At 42.7% G+C, this 26,490-nt stretch overlaps 1 protein-coding gene across 1 annotated transcript; it reads right to left on the reverse strand.

Moving 5' to 3' along the window:
* Positions 1-25,645, reverse strand: LOC308283099 (C1q-related factor-like; the record flags this gene model as incomplete). The annotated part of the gene is made up of 2 exons (XM_080723483.1): positions 24,947-25,645; positions 1-180 (listed from the first exon to the last, which is right to left on the reverse strand). Exons 1-2 carry the CDS (start codon positions 25,553-25,555, stop codon positions 1-3), a joined length of 789 nt encoding a protein of 262 aa, XP_080579609.1. The 5' UTR covers positions 25,556-25,645.
* Between the last annotated feature and the right edge of the window lie 845 nt (positions 25,646-26,490).

The raw sequence follows: 26,490 nt of genomic DNA on the forward strand, positions 1-26,490 counted from the left end.
TCAGTCGGCGTAGAGGATGAACCCAGAGAAGGTGCTGTACTTGTTGTTGTTGCCGCCGTGGGCCTTGCCCCCGTCCAGCTTGATGTAGACCTCGTCGCCGGCGTCCAGGTGGAGGATGACGCTGTTGGAGGCGTAGTCGTAGTTCTGGTCGGCGTCCTGGGCGATGGCGCTGGCACGCACCTGCACACAGAGGACGTGAGTGGATTAGAACAGTGTTTCTCAAACCTTTTTAGCCCACGACCCCCAAAATAATCATATTTTAACTGGGGACCCCCTCCCCCCCACCCTGACGAGCACTAACAGTTGAGGCATTACATTTGGTATAACACGGTTCTATTGTGAATAGAAGATCTACATGCTCACAACGTCTTGCGCCGCTAATATGCTATTTCGGCTTGCGATTATTTTTGCCCTGGACTGTTCTCGTCTTTGACAGTTTGTGCCTGATTGTTTTTGGAAAGAAGCTTTTTTGCAGTCTGTTGCTAGTAGCTTTGAGACTGCGTAGTCATTTTCCATGCGGCAACATCTTGAACAGACTGTGGTTGGGATGGTGTAGATCTTTGATGATTCCCTGGGCTTTTTTGACACAGCGTTCGTTGTACAGGGCTTAGATTGGGGGGGCGATCGCATCCGCCGATGTTGAGTGAGAAAACAGTGTTGTACATTAAGTTAATCATCTGGGGACCCCCCAAAAATACTTTGGAGACCCCCCTGGGTGTCCCTACCCACAGGTTGAGAACAACTGGATTAGAGCACTGGTTCTAAAAACCTTTTCATGTCAACGACCCGCAAATTGACACTTGTTAGCCTGCGGACTGCAGATTTGAAAAGATATGCCAGGGACCCCCATAAGAGAAGGTTTTTTACGGCTCTAGCAGTGATTCTCAATCATTTTAATTTAAAGGACCTCCAGTTTGACATGCATTAATCTACGGACCCCCATTTAATGGAATTTGTATCTCTGAGACCCCAATTTTTATCAATGTTAAATTAACTTTGAGAGTGTGCAAATGGAACCAAATGGACCTGTTTCTGTCCATTTGGTTCCATTTGTACACTCTCTGAGTTACAGACCCATAAGGGTCCATTTGGTTCCTAACTATCATTTAGCAGGGGACCCCCTGGAACGCCCTCAAGGACCCCTGGGGGTCCCCGGACCCCCCTTTGAGAATCAACGGATTAGAACATTGGTTCCAAACACTGGGTTTGGACCCATTTGTGGGTTGCGTGTAGAAAAGCGTGGTTGAATGAATCATGATAACAAAGAAATAACTACTATTTCTATTGAAATGAACAGGGAAAACTCAAGGCTCAGCCAAACCGTGGCCCATTGTAAGAAGTCTTTTCACATACTTTAAGATCCAACATTACGCTTTGAAACAAGAGGTTTTCTACAGAACACCATAGAAACTCAACAACTGAGGTGACTGTAAAGGCTGGCCAGCACTCTGCCTAGTGGCAATTACTGAGAAATGCAATGAATACCACAACAATACTAATAGTACTAATCGAGGACAACCATAGCAGATAAGCAGAAGTATTCAATAACACAAGTTCGTTTCCATGTGAAAGAAAGCAGAAAAGAGACATTTACTTGGGCATGAGTGGTGAGTGGTGATAGGTAATTTTGTATGTATGAGGCTCATGACCATGAAGTTATATTCTGTGAGAAACTGTCCGGACTTACAGGTCACTGCAACTCTGGTTACCATGACTACGAAATCACGTTTGGGTTACAAGGCCTAGTGTTTCTGTCTGTCACATTCTTGGGAACCAATCAAATGTGCGGTGCGACGCGTTGTGAGCTTGGAGGTCGGCTATTTTTGGTTCTTGATACCACAATAAACTAAGCATAATCAAGTGAATACTGGAAATGTGGCATAACGGCATGGATTTCTACACAGAGAGGGCAATTCTTTCAACATAAGATGTTGCATTCAAGTTCAGGAGAGTTTGGACAAGGCAATTCTCTTGAGGTATGACATGGAAAGAGGGCATTTGCATTTCTTTCACCATAGTGAAAACTGCATTCATGGTCGGGAGAGGGCACTTTTTACAGATTGGTAAAAGGGCAGGGGCTCAAGCCCCCTTTGATGTCTATGTGTGCAAGTGCCTGGTTTCAGGTATGTGCAAATGTACGTGACAAATACCCCAAACAATAACAAAGAGTTGGTAGACTACCACCCACCACTGCAGATGTTCTGTTATAGTATTAACATAATTACCATACAGACTGGTTAAAATGACATTTTATTCATTAAAATAAGTCCTGGAAGGTAGATTAAAGATTAAAAAAATAATACTCCTTTAATTACATGAACCCTAACATTATTAAACAATAGCTTACAAACATCAAAGACATTTACTGTATATCCAAGAATATTGCACAAATGCAACATTATTATGCTTCCCCCTTCAAAGTAATTTAATTTAGTGAAGTAATTTAAGTAACTGAATTCAACTTCAGCTGATTTGTTGGAAGTGCTTCTTCCTTGTGGCTTCATTCAGATTTATTGGAACAAAACATATATAATACAGCAGTGATACTCAAACTCAGGCCCGCGGGCCACTTCTGGCCTGTGGCACAATTTTGACTGGCCCACCAATCAATCCCAAAATTAACCCAAAATGGACGGATGCTTTCGAGATATTTTGATATTTTGCCCTCTCATAGCAAATTCAACAACCACAGTGTGTTTAATTTGTCAAAAAACAGTGTCAGTTGTTAAAAAGACAGAAGACAGAAGTTCAAGTATGATACATGCTGTAATTTTATCAACTGGCCCCTTGCCCCTTGCCATTTTTGTAATGTGGCCCACAGGTTCAGCTGTCTAGTATCCCTGTAATACAGTATAACACAAGACATTTATTGAGAGTGGTAGCATGCACACCAGTGTTGTTTGACAGCAAGTTTGTAGTTTTAGTCATAGTCCTTTGAATAAAAAGTCATTTAGTTTTAGTCATATTTTAGTCATCTGAAATGGTTTAGGTTTGGTCCAGTTTTAGTCGACTAAATATAAGATTTTAGTCGACTAAATCTGAATTAAATGGTAAATGGTGCATTTATGTAGCGCTTTGTATCCAAAGTGCTTTACATTGTGCATTACATTCACCTATTCTCACATACACACACAACTCAGAGGAAACCATGCAAGGCACCAACCAGCACACAGGGAGCAATTAGGGGTTCAGAGTCTTGCTCAAGGTCACTTCGACACTAACTCTGGGGGACCCCGGGATCGAACTGGGAACCTCACGGTTCCCCTCCAGCTGAGGTTGATTTTGTCGACTAAAATGTATTTTGGCGGGCCTTGATGGCGTCGTAATGCCTGGTTTTACACTTGGTTGCCTGCTGAAAATAGCCAATCTACAAGCCCACAACGCATTGAGCTTGTAGATCTGCAATTTTCAGAGCGCGACCAAACATAAAATGACTTTCATTTTAGTTCCACTGGATCTCTTCTCCACTAGTCCCTACCTAACATTTTAGTCTAGTTTTTATATCTATTTTTTTTTGTCAGTGAAAAAAGGTAGTCGATGTGAGCCATTTACCATGAGAGGGAGTGGGTTGTTGGCTGATTTACGCTTCGCCTCGTGCCACAACCCTGAAACAGTGGTAAATCAGCCAACAACCCACAACCCTCGAATGGTAAATTGCTTTCCTACCACTTCCACCATATAAATGAAAGAAAACACAGTTGTAACTTGCAAGGTTATTTAGTTACAATCATTCAACACAACAGAGTGGGTAGGGTCCATGAGCCAACTCAAGGTTGTTGACTGATTTACCACTGTTTTAAGCCAATCAGAATCCAGTATCTGAACATGTGACCACAAAAAGTGGTAGAAAAACATTTTTCGCCATGGTTTCAATCGATGAAATCAACACTAATGATCACAACAGAAATGTTTGAATGCATACAGTGAAACCATTGACCGTTGTTGCACAGCTCTCAGTAATATCTTGTTTAGATTGAATCAAAACCTCTAAATCTAAAGCCCTATATACTTTATTGTAGGACAAATACATGACCTGTAAGAAACAATGTCTAGGCCTATTTCTCTGATCTGCCCGCACACTGTAAATGTGACCTATAAAATAGTACAGATGGGCAGTGGTGGAAAGTAACTAAGTACGTTTACTTAAGAACTGTACTTAAATACAATGTTGAGGTATTTGTACTTTCCTGGAGTATTTACAATTTTCAATACTTTTACTTCATCTCTACATCTCAGATCCAAATATTGTACATTTACTCCACTGCATTTATTTGAAAACTTTAATTACTAGTTGCTTTGTAGATTTTTATTATTATTACGAAAACATAAGGTAAACCACTTCAACCCTACATACATTACGGACATTCAAAAATACCCGATCTACAAGCTCACAATGCGTCGCGATGTGACACTGTGTGTGTAGATATTTTCAAAAGATTTTTATACATTTGAAAACTTGAAATGGGACAGTCTACTTGACAGTCTAGTGGTATTTTAAGTACATTTCTATGCCAATACTTTTGTACTTTTGGTCAAGTACATTTTTGAATTCCGGATATTTAATTGTAAGGGCGCCCTCACACCAAAGTACCTATGAGAGTGGAATCCGCGTTCCGCCAATGCATTTCAATGAGAGTGAAGCGGTTTCATGCCAGCAGAGGATTTCTGCAAAAAACTCTCCCTTCTCATTGAAATGCATTGGCTGATTCCACTCTCATAGGTATTTTGGTGTGAGGGCACCCTTATTTCTACATTGCAGTACTGATACTTTTACTTAAGTAATATATTTGAGTAGTTTTTCCAGCACTGCAGATGGGTCATGTCATGTGCCCTACTTAATGTGTTCAGAGCCACCTACTTTGCTGGGGGACTCGATGGCGTTTATTTCTATGGGTACAGGGAGCAAGCATGGCAAGCAGAATGATTCCAAACATGTCACAGAGGCCCCTACGGATTGATTACTTCCTGTTGCATATTTGACATTGAAGCATGTTCCTACTGTAGGAATGGAAATGTCCATTGTATACTTTTCTTTAATATAGCCGAATGAAAGGTGGCACAGTGTATATCAGATAATTTATTGGATGAGTTAACCCATTTAGGCCTAAAATTATTGAATGCTTTAACCAGTGAAAAATAGCAGATCTGCTATTTTTGAAAAAGTCGTGAAAATGTGTGCAAATCTTTGAATATATGTATTTTCAAAGCGAACGTTTGTAACTCAAATTTTGCTTCTGGGTGGTCCCTGGAACTAACTATTTTGAGATGGGGGTCTGTGGCCAAATACATATCATTTTGGGGGTCCTTCACATGAAAAGGTTTGAGAACCACTGACATAGAACACTCTCAAGAACAGACCAACTAAGCTCCATTTAAGTGAAAATGACCTTTTCTTTGACGATGGCTGGCCAGATTGCTGACATAGAAACAGGTTTTTCAAAAAGTCTTAGAAGGATTCAAAAGACACTTATAGAATCGGGTCAAAATTCAAATTGTCACGATTTTTCAAAAATAGCAGATCTACAAGCTTGAGTGCCGTGCTGTGAGCTTGTATCTGCTATTTTTCAATAGTTAAAGCATAAAATAATGATTCACAATAATGTGTACCCATTCTATTAATATAGCCGAATGAAAGGTGGCACAGTGCGTATCAGATAATTTATTGGACGAGTTAACCAAAGAGGAACATATTAATAACAGGTATATTGACAATCGAGAAGTTGCAGTCACTTCTTCCAAAACCTGACAGGGGTCCACTTTGGGGTCCACTCTGAATTAAATAAATCCAAAGGAATTCCATAAAATGTATGTAAAATTGTATAGTTAATTTGTTAAATGGAATGATATACTGTATATGAAAAGGGAAATTAATTTAACTTTTACATTTACCATTAATAGTTTGGTCAATAGGAGCACATTTGGCAAGGTGTACGGTTAAACATTTCCTGTGCTTTGTACTCAAACTGGCCATAAAGATGAATGCATTACTTTTTTTTAATATAACAGGGCGAGTATACTATTAAGCCTTAAATACTTCCTAGTTGTGGAGGGAGCAAGAGCTAATGTAGGAGGAAATGTAACCAATGTCTTGAGTGATAAAACTCAAAATAGCAAAGCAATGAGTGGCAGGCAGACATTAAAATTGGAGTGGTTCGTAAAATCAAATTACAGAACGGCTTTCCTTTGGCCCGGTGCTACAAAAAAGCATTTAGGTTGGAAGGCATTATCGATGTGACACATTATTTCAAACCTGACTAAACTGAGCTAAGAGCTATATGTGTGTGTGTGAGCAGGGGCGTCACACCAAATTCTGGGCCCTGGGTACAAGGATTCACTGCGGGCCCCCCAAGAATGTTAATTATTGAAAAATAGCAGATATACAAGCTCACAGCGCTGCCAGCTTGTATATCTGCTATTTTTTTTAAATCGTGAAAATGTGTGCAAGAAACCTATGTCAAGGACCCCCAAGATGATATGTATTTGGCCACGGACCCCGATCTCAAAATATTTAGTTCCAGGGACCCCCAGAAGCACAATTTGAGTTGGCTTAAAAAATACATATATTCAAAGATTTTCACACATTTTCGCAACTTTTCAAAAATAGCAGATCTACAAGCTCGCAGCGCGGCACTCAGTGCCGCGCTGTGAGCTTGTATATCTGCTATTTTTCAATAGATAAGGTTATAAGGGCCCCTCCACCTTGGGCCCTAGTAACTCAGTCCCACTTTCCTACCCCTTGTGATGCCCCTGCCTGACTAAACTGAGCTAAGAGCTATATGTGTGTGTGAGTGACGTTACATTCCAACGGAACATCTAATCTCCTGTGAACACTCCATCATCATGACCATAATCACATCTGTCATTGGGGGGACAGCACTTCTCCCTAATAGCTCCCAGAAACCAACCTGTGAGCACTGTCACTGTCTTGGTAGCATGGCAGGGGGAGAACAATTGTCTAATACTTCCTGGGGTGTTGAAGGGTTAGTTCATTGCTTCTCAAAGTGGGATCCGGGGACCCCCAGGGGTCCTTTTAATGGGGGGTTCCAGCCAGGGAGTTCCCAGCGAAATGTGTTAATGCCGCATCACAATCATTTTAACCACGTTATCCATTTCTTATACTAGAAGCTGGGCCGCCCTTCGGGCGGCCCAGCGTCTAGTCGGCGACCTGGCCAACTCGGGAACGATGTAAATAGGGAATGAATGCCCCGCCCTTTAATGCAAACCCCATTATACCTGTTGTCATAGGACCCGTTTTGACCATCTGTTTGCCTGTGTCCATTTATGCCCATATATGGAGATATCTGTATCTGTCTGTCTGTCGGCGTCCATTTTATGTCCATATATGGAGATCACTGCAGATATAGTTCTGGGTCCATTTTATGCCCATATGCCCATATATGGAGATATCTGTCTATTTGCGTCCATTTTATGCCCATATATGGAGATCTCTGTATCTGTCTGTCTGTGTCCCTTTATGCCCGTATATGGAGATATCTGTTTATCTGCGTCCATTTTATGCCCATATATGAGATCTCTGTCGCTTTTTGTTTGTTTCTTCTTTAAGCAGAATACATGGCCTGCTTAAATCTGCATCATTCAAGTCATCCTCCCAGTCCCACGCTTTGTCGCTTGTCTTATGTTTGTCTTTGTCTCTTTTATTTTCTTTTTTTGGAGCGGACCCCATGAATGCCCCACCCTTTAATGCAAACCCCAATATACCTGTTGTCATAGGACCCGTTTTGACCATCTGTTAGCCTTTGTCCCCACCCTTTAATGCAAACCCCAATATACCTGTTGTCATAGGACCCGTTTTGACCATCTGTTTGCCTTCTGTTAGCCTTTGTCCCCACCCTTTAATGCAAACCCCAATATACCTGTTGTCATAGGACCCGTTTTGACCATCTGTTTGCCATTGTCCCCTTATGCCCATATATGGAGATCTCTGCACACACAGTACCGGTTGCGGAAAACTCTGATGTCAGACATCAGCTCCGCATTCGGGGATTCATTTTATGCCCATATCTGGAGAACGCGCGTGCCGGTGGGAAGAACGGTTCTCGAGATTCACATACATACATACACATTCACAGAGATTTTTTGTTGACTCCTGGCGTACGTGATGTCAGAGCCTTTTATGAAGTGATGTCACAATGAGTCAGTGATTGTGCCGATTTCCTCAGGAACAGCCTGATGTCAACAATCAGCTCCGCGTAAGGAGATTCCGAACGTTTCGCGCCGGTTTCGGAAAACCGCGAGTCGGGTCGGGTCGAGGCCCGGCACTGCACTCCTCGCGGCGGCGGGGAACGCGCGTGCCGAATCTGAAGCCGGTGGGACGAACGGTTCTCGAGATACGCGGATTACAAACAAACAGACAGAGATTTGTCGCATTTATAGATAGATGTTGGCTATTCAAAAATAGCTAAAATTAAATTAAAACATATCTGAACGTTTAGAATTTTTAAATAATTTATAAGATTACATTATTTTCATAAATATATTATATATATTATATATTTATGAAAATAATGTAAGGTTTCTGCCAGACAGCAACTATACAGGCCTATTGTAGTTCAGTCGATATAACATATAACATATATAACATACTGTATATGCATCACCACGATTTTTGGACATTTGACACTAAATTAAACTAGAAGAGAAAATTTCTAAGAAATTTTAAGTGTGCCTGCAGCTCGCTAAGTCTGTGCAACCTTGTGTAGCGGTTGGTGTTAGCATTAGCGTTATTTCATTTGACGCAACCCGCGTGTCTGTATGACAAACGGTTCACGAGATCAAGGGTCACTTCCTGTTTGGTGAGGGGCACTTCCTGTTTGGCGAAATAGGCCCCAATTAAGGTCATGGACGATTAATGAATTAAAGCTGCAAGCAGCGATGACCAGGCCCTCGCAGCTCTACCCACGTCACAAGGCCAGCAGCCAATCAGAAACCAAACAGGAAGTCAGCCATTTCGACTAATTAGTGGCGTTTTGGAGCATTTTTGGCCGTTATCACGGGTCGCACTTTAACGACAGTTTTTTGAGAAAAAGAAATTTTGAAAAAAAAATTGAGAAAAAAAAATCTTGAGAAAAAAAAATGTGAGAAAAAAAAATGTTGAGAAAAAAATAATTTTGAGAAAACAATTTTGAGAAAAAAAAATTTTGAGAAAAAAAAAATTTTGAGAAAAAAAAAATTGAGAAAAAAATTTTTTGAGAAAAAAAAAATTGAGAATTTTTTTTGAGAAAAAACATTTTTTGAGAAAAAAAAATTTTTGAGAAAAAAAATTGAGAAAAAAAATTTGAGAAAAAAAAATTTTTGAGAAAAAAAAAATTTGAGAAAAAAAATTTGAGAAAAAAAAAATTTGAGAAAAAAAAATTTGAGAAAAAAAATTTTTGAGAAAAAAAAAAATTTGAGAAAAAAAAAATTGAGAAAAAAAAAATTGAGAAAAAAAAAATTGAGAAAAAAAAATTGAGAAAAAAAGAAAAGGTATGACACCAGCCGCAAGTCTGTACGACAAACGGTTCATGAGTTATAGAGGCACTTCCTGTTTGGTGAAGGGCACTTCCTGTTAAAGAGGGGGCGAGGCTTAATCAATTACAGCTCATCCCTATTGGTCGGAAAAAGACCAAAGTTGTGTGAGCATTTTACATTTTAAATGACGTTGCTAGGCAAAAGTATGGCAGAGTTATGTGGCGCCAAAGTTTCTGGGTTTTTTTCGGAGTCCCCCATTCAAAGTCAATGGAGTTTTTGGGCGTTGTTTTTTGCGAATTACATCGCAATCGGAAAGCGGATCGGAAAGAAAAGTAATAGCACACCATTCCCGGCCGAGCCGCACATTTTGATGTATATATTGCGGGGGTGGCGTAAATCGTGCGGCAGTTATTACGTGCCGAAGTTTCCCCCATTCTAAGTCAATGGGGTTTTTTGGCGTCGTTTTTTGCAAATTACGTCGCAATGGTAACGCGGATCGGAAAGAAAAGTAATAGCACACCATTCCCGGCCGAGCCGCACGTTTTGATGTATATATTGCGGCGGTGGCGTAAATTGTGCGGCAGTTATTACGTGCAGAAATTCGTGGCGAAAGACTTAATGACTTAAGTATGGCGGATTACAATAAGTGTTTTGCTATTGCATAGCAGGCACACTTAATGAGAGAAAACATGGATCTCAACACACTTCTCAAAGCATTTTGTACCAACGGAAGCTCTTGTGAAAGCTGGGACAAAAATGTACTGGGAGCTGAATTGTTTTTTTTTTTGTTTTTGTTTTTTTAAATATGTATGACTGAAAAGTATGAAGTCATTATAAACGAAAAGTTTTTTGGCAACCGCCAACTTTTTATATGATTTGCCTAAAGAGAGCTCTTGCTATCTGTCAGATAGCATCTGTCATCAATACCCTCAATGATTTCCGAGGGTTCAAGTAGAACAGCTCCCTGCATTTGCCTTCAGCTCACTAAAACTGAACTGACGAGGGTAGCAGGGACGATATTTCTTCACCCTCTCTTCTTATTGTCAATGATAAAATGCAATACGTTTTCTTTTCCCAGGCAAAATGAAATGAACGATTCAACACTAAAGGGAGTATACACCATGATGGAGCTATAGCTCTATAGCGACAGAGAGAGGGAGGGAAATTGAGGAATAGAAAGAGGCCATTGTTCTGTCGGAGAGGACAAATCAAACTTAGAAGATGGACTGAAGAATCAGCGCACAGTCACAGACAATGGCACTCGGCACTGGGATGAGAATCGCAAGCGCTGCCACAAAGGGTAACGTGGATAATGAAAGCGGGTTTTAAGGTTGAGGGATAATATATGGAATATTCTAAATTCTCCCTGCCGTTGTTTATCCTCCTGATTAAATCTGGCAAGGCTCATATCGATGTGCAAACAAAGCTTCCTATTCTGATTCTGAGAGTCAGGCGTCCAGTGCATATTAATATGATATGATCCGCCCTGATCGCACAATGTCAACACACCCTTATTAGAGGGTTACTACTTCGGGGCTGCCAGCGAGCGCTGATAGAGGCTCAGCAGGATTTGTCTTTGGGGATTTTAATGAAACTTCTTAAAATATTTGTTCAATAATATTGTTTGCATATAGAGCCTGGCGCCATCTGACAATGTCAGAGATGTGTAATAGCTTAATTTATTCTTATTCTGAGTCTTTTTTGGGTTGAAAAAAACACATAAATTTAACTACCAATATTCCTCAGCAAAGCAGTCAAAGACCCCAACTAGAAAGGTGCGCCCTTCTGAGTTCAGATCTCTGCGGCGGCAGGGTTGCTTACCCAGCTGCCGGGGGGGGGGGGGGGGGGGGGGGGGATTGTGTGACCTATGGTTACCAGTGTGAAGTGGCCTCTTATAGCGCCACCATGAGGCCCATTTGAAAAGGTTCTTCCTTGGTCTACAGTACACTATAGGGAGTGTGCATGCATGATATCGCGAGGCGTTGTGTGCTTGTAGATCTGCTGTTTTCACTACTTTTCTGCGACGGCCTTGTACGATGAAGCAAGGCTTTACGTTGCGAAAGAACATACAAATTTGAAACTTGGAGATACGAGGTTTCCACCCGACAACGACGATATACAGCTCACATTGTTGTCATGGAAGAGTTCTGCCTATGAGCAATACAGATTTATATCAAGGCAACTTGGTTTATATCATTTCATGTATTCAAGTGGTCTGACATATGACGGGAGTGTAATTAAATTTAGTTATAAAAGTTGTCTTGTCTTATGTGTGAAAAATTAAACACATAAGAATCACATTTTCCATCATACATTTTCAAGAACACTCTGTACAGCGGTTGAATGATGACAGCTGGAGCAGTGTTTTGTACCTGATGGTTATATCACTGATCTGGTGTCAGTTGTTCAGCTTTTTATCCATTTCCAAATTCACAAAGCAGTAAAAGCACTTAAACCCTATACAGTAATTTGTTGTACATCAAATATATAATATTAGATAATAATAATAGCTGATCTACAATGTGTTGTGAGATGGATGTTCATCCATTTTTGCCAAATGTTTGCCTATTATGACCTATCTATATAGCGAATGCTACAGTTCATGTGATTAAAGGAACTATAAGATACTTAATTTCTTCAGGGCAGCCTTTGGTCAACTATTATAGCCAATACGTTTCATCTCTGAAGAAAGACTTAGAAGGAACACATACGGTGCTGTGGCAGCAGATTGAAACTATCAGAACTGTATTGGTTGTAACTGTAAAATAATGAAATCATCTACAGTATACCTCTTAGATCAGTGTTTCTCAAACTTTCACATTTCAAGGTCTCCCCTTAACTCAGGCAGAATACGAATGGAGCAAAATGAACCTGTTAGGGTTCATTTGATTCTGTATACATTGCCAGAGTTACAAACTTGTAAGGGTCAAATTAGAGCCCCCTAAAGGAACCCACATAATCTCTAGAATCCACTCTGAGAACCACTGTCTTAGATTATGAGCCTACAAATACAGTTTGGCTGTAATTACAGATGAGTAATTTACTTATAAGCTACAGTACTGTAGGGAAATTACAATGGAAACCTGCTTCTCTGGTCTATACTGTAGGTAGGCTACAGTATAGTATAGTATTATGTACTCTAGTGAATTTGATCCTTTCCTCTCCTGTAAGAGTTTACAGCTTAGTAGTTCATCCTCAATGATGAGTGGATCAGAGTGAATAAACTCCCTCTCTCAGGTTGTGAAATAACGATTGAGAACCCCGGACTGTTGGCTCCTGGTTCTTATCGGCACACAAAGCGATTCAGAAAGAGAGATGTACAGTTAGAGAAGGGAAGGTAGAAGGGCTGGTTTGTGTGCGTGACCTTGACACAGAATACGCAGCGGAACTTTGACAAGACAAACAAAGCGTGAGACTGTGTGCAGCCCCTGCTCCAGCGACTGTAAACAGGGTGTCAGGCGGTGTCAGGCCTTCCTTGTGACTCCTTTTGCGCCTCGTCTGCATCTGTCACACCGTCAACGTGTGATGGGTGCGATTGGGTGATATTCAGTGTGGAGACACATGCGAGTTTAATCCATTCAGGCCTAGAATTATTGAATGCTTTAACCAGTGAAAAATAGCAGATATACTGTACAAGCTCACAGCGCGGCACCGAGTGCCGCGCTGCGAGCTTGTAGATCTGCTATTTTTGAAAAAGTCGTGAAAATGTGTGCAAATCTTTGAATATATGTATTTTCAAAGCGAACGTTTGTAACTCAAATTTTGCTTCTGGGGGGGTCCCTGGTACTAAATATTTTGAGATGGGGGTCCGTGGCCAAATAAATATCATTTTGGGGGTCCTTCACATAAAAGGTTTGAGAACCACTGACATAGTAGTCTCTCAAGAACAGACTAACTGAGCTCCAGTTGAGTGAAAAGGACCTTTTCTTTGACGATGGCTGGCCAGATTGCTGACATAGAAACATGGGTTTTTCAAAACATCTTAGAAGGATTCAAAAGACACTTATAGAATCGGGTCAACATTCTAATTTTCAAGATTTTTCAAAAATAGCAGATCTACAAGCTCGCAGCGCGGCACTCGGTGCCGCGCTGTGAGCTTGTATATCTGCTATTTTTTCAATAGTTAAAGCATAAAATAATGATACACAAAATGTGTACCTGTTCTGAATGAGTTTAATAGATAACGCCTGCCACGCCAAAGTCAAGTGTGGATTGCTTCAACTTGCACAGTGAACAACTGCGATTGGGAATGCCACGGTCATCAATAATGACATACTTGTGTCTCTAATCGGCTCCAAACATGAAAGCGTGAAATGTTGCTGCATAGCCACTGTCACTGCTCCTTTGTTGAGCCTGATTGCTTTCGCAGAATTGTATATCACGCTTATTTCAAACGACACATTACATTATCCTCAACCAACGGCCGCACTGTGCAGCATTCTATGGCCAGCTCAGTTGTCTATATGCAACAGTTCCAAATCATTTTGAAATATTTTGAAATGTATTTATTTGGGTGGGGGGTAATTGGCTTTTAACTGTTGTCACTGACTCAGGAATGGTTTTGTAATGCCTCGTGTTAACAGTGGTCTGCCTTGCTGTGCGAGACGTCGACAGTGTGAGTGACAAGGGCATGTCTGGACGGAGGACGGACGCTGCAGTGTCTTTGACAGGGATTGGTTACCTGGATGTCAAGCCTCCATTTTAGATTATCCAGCTCTGTGCCCCCCCACCCACCCACCCCTCTAAATTGGAGTGTACCTCTGACTAATTGCATTTCAACATTTTAACCGTGAACTACATGCTTTATAGCAACTGAGATGTACTTTGTGTGTCTTCACTTGTAGACACACACACGTACGTGCGCATGCGTTGGACATGCACACAACCACACACACACACACACACACACACACACACACACACACACACACACACACACACACACACACACACACACACACACACACACACACACACACACACTCTGGAAAACTGATATCGATTCCAACACTGCCACACTGTCAAAAAGGTAACGTCCTCGCTTGTACTATTGGTCATTGTGGGACCGATAGAGACATAATAATAGAAAAGAAATGGCATGTCCGGTGGGAACTATAGAAAAGGGCTCTCTAAATAAATTACACCAGCTGGTCTATTTGTTCCCACACGACCTCCTCTGTTGAAACAGAGTCTTCGTCACACAAGTTGCAGTGTTATGAAACGTCTTACACAAGGTGAATCCACAGGAGGCCCTTCTGTTTATCACCATTATCATCGTTATACTACATAAGAGATCAAATGAAAATGTAAATGCTTTATTGAGGTGCACCCTCAATAAAGCCTTATTAAAATACTACATCGCACCGCGGCGTCTCAGCCAAAAATAGCACATCTAATGGGCACAACGCGTCAAAGAATCAATTGGGCAACAAAAAAACAGAAGAAGAGAAACGCTGGCGGAGGCTTGTCAGTGGGAAAGAGTGGAGGGAGGACGGGCCAGCAACTCTGACCTGCGTCCACTCTCTCTCTCTCCCTCTGTTGTGTGTGACTCATCAGCTGCAGTCAATTACTGACACACTGCTCTGTCTGCCTCCAACACTAAAACTCCATCATTGCTCTCCACGTCGCCTGAAAAGGAACTTTTACAGAAATATATCTCCAGCCATTTGTTCGCACCTGGCCCCTTTTTCCAATAGGAATCCTAGTAACTGATGGGTTCTTTGCCTCGCACAGCATCTTCCATCTTCTTTTCCCCCCCTTCTTTCCCCCCCCTTTAAAAAAAGCTCACATGAGGCAAATATGACTTTCATTATTATAGTTGAGGGTGAGAAGCCGGTTCTCGGTTCTGCTGTTTTATGCATTTTTCATGAAGCAGCCAATTCATCATCTTTTGCGTGAAGGATTGTTGATATCTTACCCATATTCATTTTAAACAGGGGGGGGTAGCTAAACAAATTCAGCTGCTTGGCAGGTGGGGGAGTCAATGCACCTCACTTAACTTGTGGTTTTCTCCGTGAAGTGAGAGAGGAAAGCAGTGGGCATCCCAGTGGATTGAACTCGGGGACAGCAAAAATGTCAGTGGCTTGGAGGGAGAGAGGTGTTTATATTAAGAGGAGGGCCAGGGGGCCCTGCGCTGTCTCCAATATGAGTCCTCATTATAATGAAGACAACCTTGTGAGTCAACACCATATCGTGCCTGAGTCAGCCCGCCAACAGCTGAAAACCCATAGCCTATTTTAGCTTTCTGGTTCACGGCGCATGAGACGTTACAGCACTTCATAAAATAGACCATCTCAAGATGTCAGCAAAGGAAACGTGTGCACTGGCGAGGCCTGGCTGGCCTGCTCCGTCTGCATTTGAAGGGCTGGCCAGGAAGGGAACCATTGAAAATGAGCGGTGAGCAATCATTTGAGCTTTACGGCGAGCTTTTTGTGAAACTTCACCAATACACGATAGATTTTCTAACCCCCTCACTGTTGCGGATGACAGCCTGATGTCATCTCGACATTTCCAAACAACACTGGCAAATCTTCATTTAATACCCCCCCCCCCCTTCCTAATTAGGCCAGCTCTAATGTTCCACTCAGTGGCGTGTCAAATCCAATGTCCAATTACACAGCGGATCAAGGCCAAAGGTCCACCTCCACTACCTCTCCTTCTGATTATGGAAGAAGTGCCATGGTGTACATCACAGAAAAGATATGGTTCTGACAGGAGTGAGCGACTCACACACACACACACACACACACACACACACACACACACACACACACACACACACACACACACACACACACACACACACACACACACACACACACACGAATACGAACATACAGAAAGTCAGATCAATAGCAAGGGCTAAGCATCTGAGGGTGTCTCTCTCTCTCTCTCTCTCTCTCTCTTAAATCCAGACACGGCTGTCTGTCTACTCTATATACCAGACAAAGTCTCTCTGTTCCACCAGGCACACAGAGACCTCTTAGTCCTGAAATCAGACCAGGGAAAAAGAATAGCAGGTGTTTCTTTGTATCCTCATCCTATTGCCAGAATGTGGATATCAAATGTATGGCGTGATTTCTCTCCAACTCTGGCACAAATTCATGTGCGTATCTAACACGCCAATAAGACCATTGGTTGAAATGCTCAGTGCTCTGGGCTTCCTAGTGTGGATGAGACGGAATGAATCAATTACCACAGCCAATACTAACCACATGAACCCAAGCGTCCAGAGAGAGAGAGAGAGAGAGATTTCTTTTTACTCCAAATAGCAATACCACAATTTTAAAGTACAAAAAAAAATCTAAATTGGTAAAACCTTTTAAAAAATGGCTATACATGTCACAAGCATCAGCTATTTTTGAATATAAAGTAGGCCTATAAATACAAAAGCGTAATTGGTTATTGCATGTTTTATATTAGCTAATCTAAACCTGGGGTAGTAAGTATAGTAACTAAAGTTACGTCAAATAATCGTAGTGGAATAAAAATGACAGTATTGTCCTATGGAATGTAGTGGTGTAGTAGCAAGCAGATTTACTTTAAATGCAGATTTTCATTAATCAAAACAAACAATCCTAAAACCAGAGCTGTCCTACTGTAGATCCAGATGGCTCTTGTCTATCTGTGTTTATTGTTGAGATCGACTGTGCATGCTAAACACGCTGCGTGGGTTACACCTGGAGACACACCAGGTGGATAAACAATGCAATGCTTATGAGCACAGCAACTTGAGTACCACCCCCAACTAGGGCATTCACCAAATATTCGAATATTCGAATATCAAAGTCATTATTCAACGTTGTTCACCGAAGTCGAATATTCGTTTTCTTTTTTTTTCTTTTTTCTCGGGGGGAAAATATATAGTTTATAAAACTTGGCTAGATAGGAAGTCAGAAGAATGAGTTGTCAATGCCCCTGGTGGATAAATTTGTTAATGCTCTATTCCAGGGCTTCTCAAACCTTTTTAGGCCATGACCCCCAAAATAAACATATTTGAACTGGGGACCCCCACCCTGACAAGCACTCGGAATTGTAGGTATTACATTTAATGTGACTCGGTTCAACAGATGAATATAGTGAAAATAGCAGATCTACATGCTCATGTTTGCCTCTTGCTTACTTAATATTTGACAGTTTGGCCAGTCCTGTCGAATATTCGACTATTCGAATACTTTGAGGTCGAATAATTCGAATACTAAAAATCACTATTCGTGAATGCCCTACCCCCAGCGCCATATTTCCATTATTTCCCCCCTGTTTGTACACGTGTCAGTCGGGCTGGATGTCTGGAAGGGAACATGGCATTGGGCTGAGCTAAAGTGAGCAGCGCTGACCCTCTCTAGAGTTTCAAAACAGGAACTGATTTGCTTTGAGCTGTGGTTGTTGTCACACATACTGTAGTAATGTGCACAATGTAGTAAGGATGGGCCTAAACCAATGTTGTACGATTCCAACGTTGAATACCCAAAGGTAGAAGGTATAGCACACGCACGCACGCACGCACGCACGCACGCACGCACACACACACACACACACACACACACATTTATACTGGCTGTGGCAACAAACGTGATAACATTTCAACGTAGTGGTCTTCATCAGAGCGTATACGTATAATGATTGTGCATGAAGTGCGCGATAAGTGGACTCTATAACACTTTAGCCCTATTTTATACCTAGGCTATTTGAAAATAGCAGTAGATCATTCTATTTTCAAACATTTTGTACTTTTACTTTTGGTACTTTGAGTACTTTTTGATGCCAATACTTTCATACTTTTATTCAAATACATTTAGAATTCCAGATTCCAGTAAAGAATGTGAGTACTTTTTCCACCTCTGGACCTGTATCACAGCAAGGATTATAGCACAGTCACTGTCCTCTATCACTGTCTGGTATCACTGCCCTGTATCACAGCAAGGACCTTAGCACAGCCCTTATGTGATCACAGGGCGGCGTTTTCAATAAACAGTGACGCAGTTACCCCACGTTTCTCTTCATGATGTAAAACGTTGTAACCCTGTTGTGTTGGTAGAGCACGCTATTGTAGACAATGAACTGAAGCAGAGGAGAAATGGAGGGCAACACACAGTTGGGGTGGCGGCGCGGGTTGGCGAACAGGCGTGCGTGTGCGTGTTCGAGAGCCCACATCTGCACAAGTGCATCTGTTTGTATGTATATGAGTGTGTGTCTGTGTTTATGCGTGCTTGTGTGCACACGCAGGTGTGTGAGTTTGAGTGTGTGTGTGTGTGGCGGCGGGGTGTTGTAATTGCTGGGGAAGAGCCATGTGCACGAAGGACGCTGAGGCTTATTAAAGAAGGAGACAGAGTGATTATTCACTACGGCTCTCTTGAGAGACTGACGCTGAAGTCATTGCTTTTAATTAACTCAGAAACGGTTTTGCGGATTAATAACAATATTAAGGAGGGAACAGAGAGGAGGAGCAGAAACACATCTTGGATCTAGTTCAGGCCCTTTTTTTTAATTACAATTAAGTAGACTTTTGTGCCAGAGTCTCTGTCTTTTACGCTTCCCCCGTTTATTGTGTCCCCTGTAGAAATGAATTTGTCATTATTTGTGACTGGCTCTGACTGCCTTGCCTCCAAGGATGTATCCAAGGCAAGATTCGGTGACGTGACTGAAATATTTGACACATGAGTAAAAGACGAGGAAGAAACCAAAGAAAGAAGGTGGGAATTGAGTCATGACAAACGTTGGGAAGACGAGATGAAGAATATAGTACTACTCTTCTGAAAATAGCTTCTCATTTTTGTTTGTTTTTCAGAGGAGCTCGCTCTTTGGTCACGCCTGAAATGTGTCAAGGTTTCCGGGGACAGGGTTGGAATTCTTTCTTTTGCTGTTCTCTGGGCCAAAAGAGAAAGACGGGGAGAAAAAATATACCCAAAGCTTGTTGACGTTGGACGTGACTTGTAAGAGCTCCTGGCGTGGGAGGAGCTAGCATACGCTATTGCAAAGCAGCACCGCGGGGCCTGGAAGTGGAAGTGCACGCCTGACTAAGGCGAAAATATGATAAAATGCTAGGATTGTCTGCAATTCCCAGGCCTCCCCAGACCCAACGCTTTTTTTTCTTCCTCCGCTGCCTTAAATGAGCTGAGGAATGCACCAGGCCGGCTGTAGCACCATCGGCTCAGCCTCTCAGCACTTCATCAATGACATAGCACAAGTTAGACCAACATTTATAACCATTCACAGTCATTTAGGCCCGACAGAGGGTCTGGGGCCCCTGTGGGCGCACCGAGCACACAACCCAATAAACATCACCATGAAAGGTTGTTTTTTTGTTCTGTTCTGGCAGGGGGAAACTATATGTTGTCTACCATCGGCCCTCTCTAAGCTGCTGATAGAGAGAGAAAGAGAGAGAGAGCAGTTACCACTTTATAAACATTACACCAGTCTCGGGAGATGCGTGCTGCGTGTGTCTAACTTAAGTGCCTCCACACCCTCCTCTTGGGAGCAGGAACAGAAGGTGTTTTATAGGAACATATGTTTGCCTTTGCCTATTATGTATCAATGCTTTTACACCCTCCCATAAACATTATAGCGGACCGAGGCATTATGTATAGGAGGCCCTTCGCGCTGCTCCAATTCTTTTTATTATTGAGCTCTTTTTTTCCCTGCGTGATTTTTTTTTTCTGTACGCTGCGCTGCGTGTCTTAAACTTAGTTGACCAAATGAAGGCAAAAGAGCCAACCTTGGACTGTAACTGTCTTCCTTCCAGGTTCAAAGGATGGTGCCAACCATCCTGCTGTTGTCTATGTACAGTACACCAAGCAAATATTGTGCTAAATAGCACAAAAAGTGGTTCTTTGTCTATAGTAATTATAGGGGAACCTCTTTTGGTGCTGTAGCATCTTTGTATATTAAAGGTGCTATATAGCATCGCGCTTTGAGGGGCCTCTAGTTTGAGCTGAGCGAATAGCAATTTCACATACACCCACATGGGGCGCCACAAATGGTACCAATGATCATGTGTGTGACAATGAGCGTCAAACAGGGTTTTTGATATTCCATACTGTTTGCCTGTAACTATCTTCAAACATTTGTGTGTGCACGATTCCTATATTTGACACAATGGCATCATGAACGCAACATCCAGTCAGCACCAGATTGGAATTGCATGTTGAGGGCCCTCTATAGACGAATCCACAGGGCGCTGCCGTGTAGCTGCGGTGTCGCGGTGCGAAGTGGAGCCGCTTGACACCGCAGTTATGATTGCTGCTCTGTGGATTTCTATAGAATCTCCAAAAGGTCTTTCACTTTGCTCATAGGGAGCTCCACGTGAAAGGTTGGACCGCATGTCGTAAAGAGGCTGTTTCCCCCCGCAGCTTCCTCATGTCCTGTCGGCTGCAGCCCACAGTCCTGGTGCCTGGGTAGGCTACCCAGCCTGGCGGAGACCTGCGCTCAGAGAAGGAACGTAAACGTCTTTTTGATGTATTGACAATCCGATCAATGTCCTGAAGGATTAAATAAAGAACCTATTTATGTACAATAGCGGTTGATTTTCATGACCACAATGTGGTCGTGTGTGTGTGTGTGTGTGTGTGTGTGTGTGTGTGTGTGTGTGTGTGTGTGTGTGTGTGTGTGTGTGTGTGTGTGTGTGTGTGTGTGTGTGTGTGTGTGTGTGTGTGTGTGTATAATTATTAGAAGAAATGTGGTAGGCTACTTTGTACAGCAGTGGTGCTAGGACCTCAACCATTTATTTGTGTAGACACCACACAGTAAAATCCTCAGTGTTAGTTTAACTCTTAAGTCTAAACAAACTTTTACTGGTCTATTTGGGTTCATTTTTCATTCTTTTTACACTTAAAAGTGAAATTAACAAATGTTTTTTTTTTGTTACCCTCTCCGAGTTGAATGAACCTTGAGGATCTTATGGATGTCAGTACCTCTTAACACAAGACCTCTTACACCACTGCATCCTAACCTAAGGCTGGGCAATATATCGACACACTGCATGCACGTATAGCACATGCAAAAAAGCAGTCCATCTGTAACCAGGTGTGGTTCTTTGAATAAAACCTACCTAACCCTTCTATGTGTACTGTTCAGTGTGCATGCATGGATATCGTCGTTGTCGGGTGAAAACCTTGTATGTCCAAAACCGTTCGTTTTGCATTTATCATTTAAAAATGATTCAAACTAGTGAAAACAGGCGATCTACAAGCACACAACGCCTCGCACCGCGAGGCGTTGTGTGCTTGTAGATCTGCTGTTTTCACTACTTTTGTGCGACGGCCTTGTACGATGAAGCAGGGCTTTACTTTGCGAAAGAACATACAAATTTGAAACTTGGAGATACAAGGTTTTCACCCGACAACAACGATATGCTATTCGTTATCTGGGTTAAGCAGGCAGTGGACCTAAAGCAGAAAAACATTAAAAACGATATAATGCAATTGTTTTTACTAATATCGTGAGTAATATCGCTATCGAGGTATTCAACAACGTTATCGAATATCGAAGGTTTTCCTAATATTGCCCAGCCTTAATCATAACCCTAATCGAATGCTCCATCACCTGAGCGCATTTACAAGACCACAATGGAAACAAGCCCTTTGGCCCTTTTTGTTTTATCCTTCCAGCATCCTTGTATAATCTTACCACTGTACTATTTGCAAACTGTTCATAAAGTATTCAATCAATCAATACAACTGTTTTATTGTCGTTCTTGACACACTTGTATAAGGTAAAGACAACCATCTAATCACAAGGTCAAGTGTGCAGTCCCATGCATGGCAAAGATGGAAGAAAGAGAACCTCAGCATGTATTGTCTCAGTCTGTGTTATACTTGGATTCCATTTATCTTTAAATGTCCACAGAGAACTCTTTGATGTAGCTATATATATGGCCCTATAGGCAGCCTGTGTCAGAGGGTCTGTTCAGGTTCAATAATATATCTGTGCAGTAGCCTATCTTTCTTCTGTACTGGCTGTGGAAGCAAACTTATATCCTCACATCCTCACAGAGGAAAATATGCTATATTTAACTTCTATTCTTTCTGTTCTGTTCTGTTCTGTTCTAATGAATTTAACTGTGAGGGTTTATGTGCAAATGGACAAAGTAACTTGTGTAGGATTTGCACCTGTAAAGCCTAAAGGACTTTTTCTTTTGAATCAAACAGGACCATAACCTATTCATGTGCTGCATCATGAATTGCATAATTAAGCATTATTATGCACTATAAATGATGTGACTACTTTCACTGGTTGAACCTCTTAGGACCATATTGAAATGATGGGCTAATTTTAAATAAATGTTAATGTGCAAGAACAAGCATAGGCTGAATTAATCCCCCTTCCTTCACGAAATGTAGGCTACCAGCTGTTGAATTTAACTTGCTGAAGTCTGCATGATGTGTTGGTATTAATTGTACATGGATTTTGAAGTTGTTATATATATTTTTTAGCATGAACAAATAACATAGCCTGATTTAAAATGGAACATGCTTAAAGGGCTTCCACAAAGTCTTATTTGGGATGTTCCTTTTAGGCAGGGTGTTTAACTGTACTTGTACTGCACTACATTTCAATTGTATTGTATTGACTATACTCTACTGTTCTCTATTTTTGTCTAATAAAATAATCAATCAATCAAAAGGGCATTAAACAACGCTTGTTTTGTTACTTTGAGAGTTAGGCTACCATGTATTTTACTGGTTTTATTTGTTGCATATAAAATTAGGCAATATTTTTTCCAGGTTTGAGTTAAATATAAACAACACGTTTATAAAGAACCATTTAGATCCAAGCAAACAGAAACAAAGTAGGCTAACGTGTGATTTTCAGTCAAAAGGTGCTTTTGAAGTTGAGACATGAGGTGATTCTCCCTCCCGACTCCCGAGTCCAGACCGCTCACAGACAGACTGACCATCACATCAGCACCGTTGTCCCTTCACTTCCACACACACACACACTGGTTCTCAAACAATGGGTCGGGACCCATTTGTGGGTCGCGGATAATTTTTTATGGGTCACTTAATGTTTTCTTTCCTTTATTATTCAAAATAATTTCAAAAAACTTTTTTTTTCATGAATAAAAAAAATCTATGATTTTGCAGAGAAAAATCTAAGAAATTAGAGCAACAGCCGGTCTACAAGCTCACAACGTGGCATGCATTGTGAGCTTGTAGATCTGCTATTTTCACTTCAGTTTGGGTCCCAGGTAAACGTCTCATTTCTCTTTAGTGTGGGCTACGGGATAAAAAGTTTGGGAACCATGCACTGCACTAACATCACACAAACCCTCCACGAGGCTACTTCTTCCCCGTCAAGATGTTACAACGATACGCCGTGAATATATCATGCATGTCGCTTTATTAAATGAGTGCACAGAAAGATATGATGATGCGTGCAGCGTTCTTTACTCATGCGGTGACCATGACAGCAATTAGGCTACTGAACTGTCTGCCTAAAACGCCGGTCATTAAATTCTATCACACAGGCAAGCAGCCTGCAGTCATTGCTTTATTTAGGTTCATTTAAAGTCGTACAAACACCCGTGCAATGAGAAATATAGAAGTTACAAAAGCTCAACATTTACAGGGCTACCCGGGCGATTGTTTCGTTTCAAAAGCAGACACGGTAAATGCGTGCATTTGCACCACGTGCATCCTACAGATTATTAATTAACTTTTGTCTGGCTATTACAGAATATTATCCTTGGTACAGAATATCGACATCGGATTTTAAACAACCCTGACTGTAAAATGTAAGTAGTTTGAAATAAGCTTCCGCCTATCTTCAGCCTTGCGGAACGATAATATTCTGCTTCTTATTAATGTATCTATTTCGCCTATTAAATAACCCAGTCTGTTAAGAGAGTGCATTATACATCCATCGACTTTTTGCGAAATCAACAGTCTCTGCAAATAAGCCAAACATTTCCCCAACAATAAGAGAAAGTAGACCTATAGCCTAAAAACGAAATAGTCTAAATAAAATAAAAAATACAACTTCGTGGTAAGTAGCTAAATAATTAGAGACACGCATAATCCTCTCTCAATCCAAATCAGTTCGTGGGATGTGGCTATGTCACAGGCAGCAGCAGCGGCACATGCAGCGGTAGGAAGGCTACAGACAGACAACACCGTCTCCAAGCGCATCTCTGCTACAGCAGGAGGACAGTCATGCTCGCTCTGGGTCCGACCGCGAGGCACAGCGCAGATGCTGCTGCCTGCTCAACAATGTCAGTTTGAAGTTTTCGTGCGCGATGTTGATGTATATGCGCATAATGTGCGTTAGTCAGAACAGCATGGGATTTAACTGTATAGGCTATAGGCACACAAGTATTTTGTTCAATGTTATTATTATTATACCTGCTTAAACGAAAGTGCAAGAAATTGAGAGCGAAAGAGAGAGAGAGAGAAAAAGTGACAGAGTTCCGGAGTGAGACGGGAAATTGTACAAGCAAAGGAACCGAAAGTAAAAGTAATCCAGCAGTGTTCTTCACACTCACCTGTCCATTTTTGCACAGGTCTGCCCACATGCTGGTCCCATCGCCTCCTCTCATCAGGACATGGTAAATGAAGAAGTATGTGCCCGGGATGCTGCAGATGAACTTGCCCGAGATGCCATCGTAGTTGTTGCCCAGGTTGGTGACCACATCGTCAAACTTGAGGATCTCGTAGCCTTCGTGCGGGTTCTTAAGCCCCGCGTAGAAGGCCACCCGGGGCACCGTGCTGTAGGTGGCCGTGCTGATAGCTCCGTTTCCCCCCAAGCCCAAAATCCCAGTCTTGCCCTGGTCCCCTCTGTTGCCGGGGGGCCCCACCGGTCCCGGTGGGCCGGGTTCCCCGGGCGGTCCCGGGGGTCCAGGCTTGCCCGGCCTGCCGGGCTTCCCCTGGGGGCCCTGCACCAGCGTGGAGGGCGGAGGCATGTTGCTCTGGTCACTCAGTGCCTCCGCCTCCGCCTGGAGGCCGGTGGAGGTGGTGCTGCTGGCCAGAGTGCCCTTGTTCAGGTAAGGGTCGCACACCATGCGGCAGGTGCCCAGCATCTCATAGTGGCTGGCGTCGGTGCCCACGGAGCTGACCAGCACGGGAATGAGGACCACCAGCACCAGGACCAGCATAACCCCGACGGCAGCCGCCACCAGGGTCTTCCTCCCGATGCTGAGTCGGGGAAGGGGCTGCGCGGCCAGCGTGGGTCTCCCGGGGGCGGAAATGGTGACTGCTTTGTGTTGGGAGCCTTCCACCGAGGAACGGGAGGACCCGGAGATCCCAAGTAGAGTTGGAAGAGGAGCGGCAAGCGTGTGAGGGTAAGAGAGAGCACCACATACACTCGACACACCTCACTGCCCTCGCTCAGTCACAGCCAGGCAGTCGGTCAGAACGCGCCCCCAAACGCCACCATGCACGGCTGCAACGGAGTGTAGCGCAAACTCACTTTTCTGGTGTGAGAGGAAGAAACAGGAGGGAGAGGATGCAAAGCCCAGAAGAGCATTCAGCTGAAGCTGAATGGAGTGTGTGTGGGAGAAAGAAAGAGAGTCAAAGAGAGTGAGTGAGAGAGAGAGAGGGAGAGATAGAGAGAGAGAGGGAGGGAGGGAGGGATGGATGGAGTGAGGGAGGTGGGAGGGTGGGAGGGAGGGAGGGAGGATGGTATAAGTAGAATGACAGTGGGTGAGGGTGAGAGAGAGAGCAGCCACTGAGTCTCGGCGCGCACGTGTGTGTGGTGGTGTGTTTGTGGTGGAGGATTCTCAGGCTTGGCTTTTTATATGCCGGTTGCAGTGGAGCACCCCCCCACCCCCCTACCCCCCTACCCCACACACACACACCCTCTCCTTACCCCCCACACATACCCACCAGCCCACCCGTCCTCCAGTGAAAGGTTGGTGTGGTTACTTACGTCCCCCCCCCCCCCCCCCCTCTCTCTCTCTCTCTCTCGATGGCTCGCTCACTGGAAAGGCTGTCATCACGTTGCATTACTTTCCACGACTCTCCAGTCCCTCCGAACCAGTATGGCTCACCTCCCTACCCCCATTTGTCTTCCTCAATCCTCTGTCCTCTC

The sequence above is a fragment of the Nannobrachium achirus genome (genome assembly GCF_963921795.1).
Source record: "Nannobrachium achirus genome assembly, chromosome: 4".
NCBI lineage: Eukaryota > Metazoa > Chordata > Actinopteri > Myctophiformes > Myctophidae > Nannobrachium > Nannobrachium achirus.